General features: G+C 36.0%; 1 protein-coding gene and 1 long non-coding RNA gene across 3 annotated transcripts in view; one reads left to right on the plus strand and one right to left on the minus strand.

Annotated features, from left to right (window-relative positions):
• The window catches only part of LOC113718036 (putative late blight resistance protein homolog R1A-3), a 4,222-nt gene extending 1,416 nt beyond the window's left edge, over positions 1 to 2,806 (minus strand). The window contains exons 1-2 of one of the 2 annotated variants that reach the window (XM_027242953.2): positions 2,673 to 2,806; positions 1 to 2,405 (exon numbers count right to left, since the gene is read on the minus strand). The exon at positions 1 to 2,405 is cut by the window's left edge and continues 688 nt beyond it. In XM_027242953.2, the coding sequence (XP_027098754.1) occupies positions 1 to 2,398 (2,398 nt within the window). In that variant the 5' untranslated portion in view covers positions 2,399 to 2,405; positions 2,673 to 2,806. Of the gene's footprint in view, positions 2,635 to 2,672 lie in introns of those variants that run through there. The other variant, XM_072073589.1, reaches the window with a different exon arrangement.
• Positions 2,807 to 7,827: 5,021 nt separating this feature from the next.
• LOC140032817 (uncharacterized) lies at positions 7,828 to 10,039 on the plus strand. Its single transcript, XR_011836699.1, has 3 exons — positions 7,828 to 8,637; positions 9,314 to 9,402; positions 9,582 to 10,039. It is a non-coding gene; the product is annotated as an uncharacterized lncRNA (long non-coding RNA).
• The last annotated feature ends 283 nt before the right edge of the window (positions 10,040 to 10,322 follow it).

The raw sequence follows: 10,322 nt of genomic DNA on the forward strand, positions 1-10,322 counted from the left end.
GATGACAAGCTGCAGTAATATGCACATGCCTCAGTGAAGGCATACTCCAATACTCCAGCAACAATATTGGGCTACCGCCAGATTCCCGACAAAGCCATGGACCATGAATGACTAAGGTCTGGAGATTCCTCAGTTGGGAAACTGAGGCAGGAAGCTCATAAGTAACATTGAGTGCAAGATACCTCAAATGTATCAGTTTTAGTATTTGATCAGGGAAGTAATCGAAATGCAGAAAGAATATGTCTAATACTCTAAGCAACTTAAAGCCTAACTGAAAGAATAGAATATCAGGTACTATATTAGCACCCAGTGTGAAACACAGAAAAGATGAGACATGTGGGATTGCAGGTGCTGCAGACACATCACTGTAGGGATCCAAATGGAAACTCAGACGACGTTGATTACGCGTGCCTGTTTGAACACCTTTGGCACTTCTCCTTTGTATGACATGCATGAAGTTCTCCTTTTGAGCTTCTTTCAAGCACAATTCCCGTAAGAAGTCATGGAGGCGACAAGTTTTGACTTCCCCCCCAAAGCGCTTCTTTTCAACCAAAACTAAGTTTCTGGCGATTAGGTCTTCCAAGTAATCCTCTCCAATCTGTTCCAACTGTTTCTCTGAATCCAAATATAAGAAGCCCTCTGCAGCCCATAAATTAATCAATTTTGAAACTTCAATCTCACAATCTTCAGGGAAAATCCCCATATAGAGGAAGCAGGCTTTCAGGTGATGGGGCAAGTAATTGTAACTCAAAGCAAGTATATCTAAGCAATTTTCTGGATCAGTAGAAACAACTGAGCTAACCTCCTCTGCAATATTATTCCAATAATTGTATTCCCTGATGACACGTGAGAGAACACCAGCAACAACAACAATAGCTAGAGGTAATCCCCGGCATCTCTTAGCTATTTTTTTTCCAACTCCTACCAATTCTTGGGGGCAGCTTGCTGTCCCGTAGATGAGCATTTCCAATAGTTCCCAGCTTTGTTCTGTATTCAGAAGGTTCATGCAATGAGGTGGCTTTTTGGGACTCACATTTGTTGCTAACTCCATGAACCGAGTTGTAACTACTATTCGACTTCCATTTTTGTCATCAGGAAAACATCTTTTGACATCATTCCAAGCATCAATACTCCACATGTCATCCATAACAATCATATACCTCATACCTTTCAAACTTCTGTATACAACTTCAGCTAATTGAGCATTGCTCTTCTCAACCATTTTATCAGTGGACCGTGCAATGGAGCTCAAAAGGCCTAGTAACAAATCTCTCACTTGATAGACTTGGGATACTGTTATCCATGCACGACAATAGAAGTGATAAACAATATAAGGATCATTAAAAGCTTTTCTAGCAAGAGTTGTCTTACCAATGCCGCCCATCCCAGAAATTGTCACTATTTCTAGTCCTGGCAGTCCAGTGAGCCCCTCCAAGATAGTCGTCAGCTCAGCATCAAGACCTACCATAATATCCTCCTTATTCGAACTAAGTGGTGCTTTCCTGACGCTTGATCCCTGCAATCTTAGACTCTTTTCATCTATATTTGTAGTCATTCTCTTGATAGATTGAACATCCTGTAATGCATGAACTAAACCTAGACGAATGCCCTTCTTTCCATCTAAGGCACTCTTGACCACAGTTTCAAGAGAACTTTTCCCCACTGCCTGCTGTAGGAATCTAGATGGTGACTCACTATTGGACAAAGTGCAAATGAGGTACGTCTTTACTGACTCGACTTGATTGTCCAAGATACATTCTTCAACAAGATCTCTTGCTCTATAAGCAACGTCTTTGATGCATTTCAGCAATTCATGATCCTGGAATTTATCAGAAGAATCATCAAGAAAACTCAGCAAGGAGAAAAGATCCTGGTAGAGAATTGTGATCTCAGAAGCAACTTCATAGAAAAAGATTATGGCCTGTTTGAGCTTATCCACGGCCCGAAGCATTTTTCTTGCTGCTTCACGAGAAGGTTGATGAACAACGTAGTTGGATAGATCTGTCCGGATGTCGCGGGCAGTGGTTTCCAGAAATTTCTTCAGGTCTTGCTCCAAAGATCCAATTTCCGTCAGAATTGGTGGCTTTTTTTCCTGCAATTTTGGTATTCCGCAGCTCAAGGACACTGTTCTTTTCTTGATCTCCAAGAAGTCAGCATGCAGACCAACTGCCCCAAGAAATCCTTCAAAGCTGGATGCCAGAGTTTCAGGTTCTTCGCTTAATTGCTGTAAACCTGAGCTCGACGAAGCTGAGGGTTCTCCTTTCAGGAGCAATAAGACTTGACGGAATCTCTGTGTGACAACCTCCGCTTGCATCTTCTTCATTTCCAGAACCAAACAGGGAAATTGCAGCAGATACTCCAGCGTTTGTACCAGGGAAGCAGCTGCAGCGTAGGCCATCTCTCAGCTGTAATAGGAATATATCCAAGACGATTAACAAAATCTGAAGGTACATGAAAAAGGGTTGAAAGACAAGCAATTACAGGAACCAGAAGCATAAAAAGGAGAATTTTTTGGTTAAAAATATCCAGTAAGAGATGGGATATGCATGTATTAGGGATAAAAGAACAACTTGTTGAACATAAGCACCTAACAGAGCAATCAAAAGGCAAAAATGAACCGCTTTTGACTGATAGAAAATAAATGGAAGAGAAGTTGTCAGGATTACACTCACCAGTAGCAGAGAAGCAGTACACGATTAGAATTCAGAAGGATGAGATGATCCCTTTTGGTCAAAAAAAAAAAGGTTCTTGAGTAGTCGGAGTTACTTACTAGAGATGAATACAGAAGAAAATGACCCGATTTTGACTGTACTAGTCAACCCGGGGAAGGGTCCTCGGTCAAGTGTTGGGATACAGTTGTTTGCTACAATCTGTGGATGAAAATGTAAAATTTGAGTTTTTAATTTTTGTGGGGGCAATGGATAATATTGACCGTGGTTGAGGCCTCTTTTCAGGCTTTAGTTGATGGTTATTATCACTTTATCCCCTTAACGTTTGGTGCTATTATCAATTTTTTCCTTAACGTTATTTTTTAATCACTTTACCCCATGACTAACGATATCATTATCAATTTACTCCATAGAATTATTTTTTAGACAATTTATCATATCATTAAACCAATTTATCAAGTTAAAAAATTTTAAAAGAAAATGCCCTCCTGTTTGCACAATAAAAATAATAAAAAATTTAGAGTGACTCTTCTCCTTTTTAATATCAAGAAAAAAAAGTCAACGTATTAATTTCTTTCTTCTTGGCAATCTTATTAATATTGAAAAAAAAATAGAAAGATGGAGAGGGGAAGGGGGAGAGAGAGAGCTCAATTCTTTTTTTAAAAATTACTAATAAGAAAGAATTAAATACTTTTATTATTTTAAAATTATTTCACTTTTTTGTTTACCACCAAATTCCAATTCTAAACCCGACAACCTTAAAGTAATACGATAATGGTAGACTTTTCTTTATTTTCTTTTTTTTTTGGTAAAATCTAATTTTTTTGTCTCCTTCTTTCCTATCTCTTTTTCTTTTCCTAATATTAATAAGTCTGAAAAAAAAGAAATTTGAGAAAATCCTTTTATTTTTATGTTTTTTGATATCTTAAAGTGAAAAAAAGGAAGAATAACCATTCCAACTTTTTTATTTTTAATTATATATAAAAAAGGATAATTATATTTAAAATTTTTTGACTATACTAGTTAGATTAATGATGAGATAAAATGTCTAAAAAATAATGTTAGGAACTAAAGTGATTGTATCCCTATAATCCAAATGAATAAAGTGATAATAACAATGTAGTAATGCTATAAAATAAAAGGGTATTTTTATCCAAAATATCTTAGCATATTGAGTTGAATTACTTATGGAGGTAAAGTGACTAAAAGATAACGTTAGAGGGTAAACTGATAGTAATAATATAATTTAAGTGTGTAAAGTGATAATAACCCTTTAGTTGACTTGAGAAATCCATCTTTTTATTGTTTTATGAGTTAAGTTCACTTTGCATTATTTAATTATACCAACATTTTCACTTTCATCTCTAACGTTGAAAGGAGACGCTTTAGTTCCTTAAAATAAAGGTGATCCGAGTTAATTAGTGAAAATGAGATAGACTTCATGGATTAATTTTTATTTTCTTACATTATCAGGGTACACACGGATAGGTTTAGATGTATGTCATATCATCTGAATTTGATCTTAAACTCCAAAATTTTCAAATATGACATGCATCAAACCATATTAATATTTACACTGTTAATATATAAAAGATTTGCTGTAAATTTTATGTTTAAGTGAAACAAATTTTATACTTTAGAAACTAAAGTGGAATAGATTTTATACATGAGGGGATTTAAGTGAAATAGATTTCATACTTTAGGGATTAAAATATGATAAATTTTATATTTTAGAAACTAAAGTGTTCTATTTTGAAATTAGGGATCAAAATAAATATTCGAGTATAGTTTGATTGATTGATTTGGAACTGACGCATTGTTTCATTTTGGATTAACTGCACCTCATACTTCTCACCTATGCTCTTATTGTAATTTGCATCTTCGAGTATAAAATTTTAGCACTCAACTACCTTTAACTTTTAATTTTTCGCAATCCCTTACAATTGACCAGCCCTGGTAAATGGAAACAAATTCTGCCGGCCACGAATCAATATAAAGACTGTTTTATCCCTTTTCTTCTCCTTCATGGGAAACTCATTGAAATTGTACATATATTATTGCATATTTTCTCCCATTATCCTTACTTCTTAATGTCTTAAATTCTTAATGGAATCTCAAAATTATCCAAAATTTTGATTTAAAAGTTAGTCTTTAAGGAATATATTGGTGGGAAAGAAGGGATCATTGCTTAATTTTTGTTGATGAAACTCTATTATTGTGAGGCATAAAAGCTTGCTTATTTATGTACAAAACATAGAAAGGATATAGTCAATAAAAAAACAAAAAATCAATCCCTACTTGGAGTTATGATGAAAATCAATCTAATATAATGTTCCAATTTAAGCCGTCAATTGATTTTCACTATTGTTTGAACTCTTCAATGTGAAAATGAGACAATAAAGTGGTGTTATTAATCATTAATTCATCCATTCACTTCCCATAAAAATGGCTTAAATCAACAAAGTTACAAAAAGACTCTTTCAAGTTGCATGGAACAGAAAGCTCGCCCCGTTTGGATTGCGATTTTTTTACAGAAAAATTGTTACATTTTCCGTGAACACATTTTCCTATCACCTTTTTCCCTCACATATATCAAATCGCTACAGTAATTTTTCTACAAAAAAATCCAGAAGAACGCAATTCAAACGTGAAAGAGGAAAGTATTGTTAGATTGGAATTGGAAATTGGTTTCTAAAACAAATGAAGGATTGGATTTGGAACTTCAACTTGCATATATTTGAGAGTGTTCCTTTAGTCTCATCTCAATTTTTATTTTTTATTTTTTTTTGTGGAAACATACGAGTTTAGCCTTAAGAGATTCTTGTTAGTTTGCATTGATCTGGGAGGCCCCGACTTCCAATTGATTTTATTTAGATTTGGAAGAAGGGGTTGACCCTAGATCTCTTTTACAATAGCTAAAAATGAGCATCTTTTAGCAAATATTTTTGTTAACTCTGATTTTAAGCACTAGTTTGATAAAATCATAGAAAATTTCCTCTTTGTTTTGCTGTAACTCCATTAAAATAGACAATAACTTAGCTCAACTTCCATCTTCAAAGTTTTTGTATGATCGAATATAAAATAAATATCTAATTTGTTTTATATGCAATATACACTTTGTATGATTGACAATTACTAAATTTTGTTGATCATAATTTCTTAGAATATATTCTATTTACAATCAAAATTTAGCAAAGAAATTTAGTATATAGAAAATGTTATATCTTAAAAATAATATATTGAAGTACAAAACACGTGACACATTACTAGTTGTTGTAAAAGTTGGGAAGCGAGGAAAATAAGGTGTAAACAATTTCGATTGGATTTGACTCATATTATCTTTTATTGACACAAAGAACAAAGACTCATGGAAGCTTTTAATTATTGAACTCCATTATGTCATTTTGCATAAAGTTTCCCATGCAGCAGATCTTAATCCACCTGACAGCATTTTAATCACATTATTATGTCATTTTGCTTTAGTTTACGATGAGGATATTTTCCAGCAAGTACCTTAAAACTATTCTACCCCAAAGCCGACTGATTCCCCTTGATCACGTAATTGGGAGGGAAGAGGAAACATATCACATTAGAGGTGAACGATCAGACGGACAATGAAAAAAACTTGAACCTAAATTAAGGAATCAGGACGGTGCAATAAGATTGCATTAACGTTTGTACTTTTTCTAATCAGAGGCTGCTTTATGCCCCTTTTTTTTCCTGGAAAATGCTTAATGAAGTAAACATGTACTCATTTTACAAGGCACGAGTCTAGATAAAGATCTGCTGGTAAAGTAAACAGCTGAAAATCTGGCAAGATTAACTTCTTGGAAAAGTACTATAAATTGTGCTGATTTTCTGCAATGCAATTGTGCAAAGCACCTGCTCTTCTTCTTTTTCTTCCTTCAATCAAAGGAAAAGCACGTAGATAATGTGCCAACGGCAGTGAAGGAAGATCTTCTCTGGCAAACATCTCACAGATCATAGACGGTGAAGGAAAGCCATTTCCTCCAAATGCAGCATTCTGCGATTGAAGGTCTTTTCTGTGAAGCTTGCTAAGAGTCATATCAATAATCCCTTCCTTGCAGGAATGAAGCATTTCTAAAGCATCCAACAAAACCAATCGCTTGCCATTTTTCCCATCAAAAAATTTCTTGGCCATCTTCTCGACACAATTTTCCTTTATAACTTCAGCATCTTCACACATTACATTAGGATCCAGCAGTATAAGTTCCTCAAATGTCAGCATCTCCGAGCTAAGACTATCTTTGTCTGCACAGTTGACAGCATCAAGTGCTTTGATCGTGACATCCCTGATGCCTTCCACGAATTGGTGACAAGGCCATTCGTTTGAATGCTCGCACTTCTTGGAAATGGTCAGCAGGAACCTTAGACATTCGCAGAGAGCAGCTAATTCAGTACCGACTTCATGGAAAAAGATTATGGCGTCTTTGAGTAGACAACTAGCCTGAAGCAGAGCTCTTACCGCCTGACGAGAAGGTAGTAACGCCAAATTGTTGCGTAAACGTTCCCAGGCATTTCTTTTTTTGTAGAAGTCAGTTGAATCAAGAAATTTCTCCAGCTTATTCTCATTGAGATCAATCTGTTCTACTAATTCTGGCACTTCATTTGATAATTTTCCTCTGTAACAAGTAGCCATTGTATACTCAAGTTTCGCCCTTATGGTTCGTTGCCTAGGTCCTCGAACAAAATCTCCAACGGGCAGCGCAAGAGGTAGAATCTCTTCTGCTAATTGTTCCAGCAAAGCTGGGGCTCCTTCCATTTTCAGTAACATGATGATCTCACCAACTTTTTTAGTAAATAACTTGGCTTGCAATTTCTTTATATTCAGTATTTTCCGGAATATAAGAATCAATTGATGCATCTCGTTTACCAGACTAAAGATCCCACTGTCAACCGTCCTTCCTTCTGTCAATCCTACCCCATGTAACGAATACTAGATTTAACCTCCAAAAAAAAAAAATTCGCCTAAATGTTTCGAATTAAAGCTGTAACCAAGATGCCAAAAGCAGCTAGCATGAAGGAATTCCAAGTAAATCCAAGAAAAAAGAAAGAAAAATACTAACATACAGGAAAATTAAAAGTATGGAAACTGGGGTCGGCCATCATTGAAAAATGTGTAAGAGAAGCTACAACTTACCAGCAGCAGAGGAACGAAGGGCCTTCGGCTGAACGGAATCACGCTGCCTGGAAGATAGCCAGCCATGAGAATTTGTGGTCAACGAAGATGAAGCAGCCAAACCGCCCGAGTGCATCTTCTTTCATTTACCGCAACAGCGCGCAACGGATCCTCTGTACCACAACCCTGTCTCACACCCTATCCCACCCCTCATAAACTTGCCAAATGTCCTTTTATTAACCCAATCCTGAAACAACCCAACTCGAACCATGTTTAATTATTTAACCGATTAATCGGGGTGAGAAACTTAATCACACAAAACCAAAATCCATTAAACTAAAAACCCAAAAAACAAAATTAAAGATTAAACAAGGCACAAAAAAAAACCCCACAAGGCCACGATTCTGGTTTCCCATCAGATTTCACTCCTCCTCAAAAGCTTCCGTCACAAAATTCACTCATCAGCTCATCAGAGATCACTCACAATTCAAATGCCTGGTGGCATGATTTCGGCTGATGATCATATGCTATGTCCTTCGTCACGAAGTCGAAGGAAATCTGATGGTGGAATCGTGCGCCGTGTGAAAGCACAAAAATCGCCGTTCTTGACCGAGACTCAGGTTGTGCTCCATCTCGGAACCTTGTGGGGTTAGGAGTAAAGCATCCCAAGGTTAGCGCATCTCTAATAGCGTGGAGAAACATTGGGAACCCCAATTTCGTGGTCATTCTCCGGAGCGCTTTCTTCAGGTTATGAGTGATCAATGGGCAATTGGACGAAGCTCCCCACCTGTTCGATCAAATGCCTAGGCGTCATGAATCATTTTTTTCGTAGGTTTTTCTTGCCTTTGTTTTCCCGCAGTTTTCTTTGCCCATTATTCTGTCATTCGGATTTATTGTGACTCCTTTCTGAAATCTGTTCTCAAATTATAGCTGTCATAGCCTTTAACTCTGATGGTTGGTTGATATTCACTTATATAATGATGTGCAGCAGATTAGTGAATTGAGTTGAATGATGAAGTTGATGATGTGGTCTACTTAGCTGATCTCTGTGTTGTTTCTATAATTCTTACATGTACTTAAGTGCGATCTGCTATGCCAAAGAGGTTTTAGAGGAAAACGGGACATGATTGTTATGGTGAGGACATGCTTTAGCCAAGGGAAACTGATATACCAGCTTTGTTTCTGGTCTTTGTTGTGCTTCCCCTGGTTACATATATCTTGCTAGGAAAATGGAGCGAGTCAACGAAAAAAAAAGAGAGGGTTAGTTTGCTTACTCAACAGGCAGCTGAAGAAAGTTAAGGTCTGAATTATAGGAGCAATTCTATTATCATTTAAACAGATAAAGCAAAAATATTAAATAGGAGTAATGCATCTGTTTGAAACATTTCAGCAAAGATTTTGTTTGCCAGTTCTTAAGCTGCTTGATTGATGAATCTAAATGGTGTATTCTGGGCCTAGTCATTCATGAAAGTTTATGGATAAATTTTTTTCTTTTATTTTACAGATGCTATTTCGGTATGAAGATTTTGTGAAGTCCTTTCACTATGAAGTTTTCAACATGTCTCCAAGAGGTCTTATAAATTGTGGAAACAGGTATTTCTTCAAAATTTTTCCTGCTTTTCTTGTGCTTTTACATATCAATAGCTCTAGAAAAATTTTATAGATATAGGAAATGTACAGACTCTTAATGCAATAATGTACTGAAACAAATTTCATAGGATTTTTTATTATTTGTCAAGTATATTCAAGATTTCTTTCATTTTACTGTGCAGTTGTTATGCCAATGCTGTATTGCAGTGTCTGACCACAAAGCCTCTCCTTCTGTTTCTGCTTCAGAGATTGCATTCTAGAGCTTGTTACGATTGGTTTGATTTACAATGTCTTGCTTTTGCATTCTAGAGACTTCCGAAGTAAATTCTGCTTCAGAGATTGCATTCTAGGGGTTCATGTTATTTCGATCCACTACTATTACTGAATAAGGGGTTGGCATGCTTCCCTTCAATGTTCGCGTGTTTTAAGCATATATTGTTGCAGTATCTTTGAGAGAGACTAGAGCTATGCAGACTCAAGTTAATTGTGTGTGAGATCGTTAGCCTTTTGCTTTGATTGTAAGATGATAAGTGAAATCCCAAATATCTGGGAAGGTGTTGTGGATATTCCCCTTGTCTGATTAAGTGCAGCTAAGATGTTATTTCGTGTCAAAGTTGAAAATTATTGGCTTTGGTCTCCATGGATTGCTTTTGTGGCTTTAAAACATAACGTTGTGGTTTGATTCCGCAATTCTAGTTCATTATGTCCTGCACGTCAATATAAATTTTGTATAGCAATTTTTTCATTCTAGTTCATTTTCTCTACGACTTTTAGCATTATTTGAATTTTGGCAGCATAATCATCAATTTCATTGTGCTCAAACCTCAGAAAGAGGAAAACAAAAAATGGAATGTGTATAAAAATCTATGATCCCTCTTCTACAAGGGAACAGAAAGAAAAGAGTGGATAGATTCCGAGGTGTA

This window comes from Coffea arabica, unplaced genomic scaffold (genome assembly GCF_036785885.1).
Source record: "Coffea arabica cultivar ET-39 unplaced genomic scaffold, Coffea Arabica ET-39 HiFi ptg000106l, whole genome shotgun sequence".
NCBI classification, from domain to species: domain Eukaryota; kingdom Viridiplantae; phylum Streptophyta; class Magnoliopsida; order Gentianales; family Rubiaceae; genus Coffea; species Coffea arabica.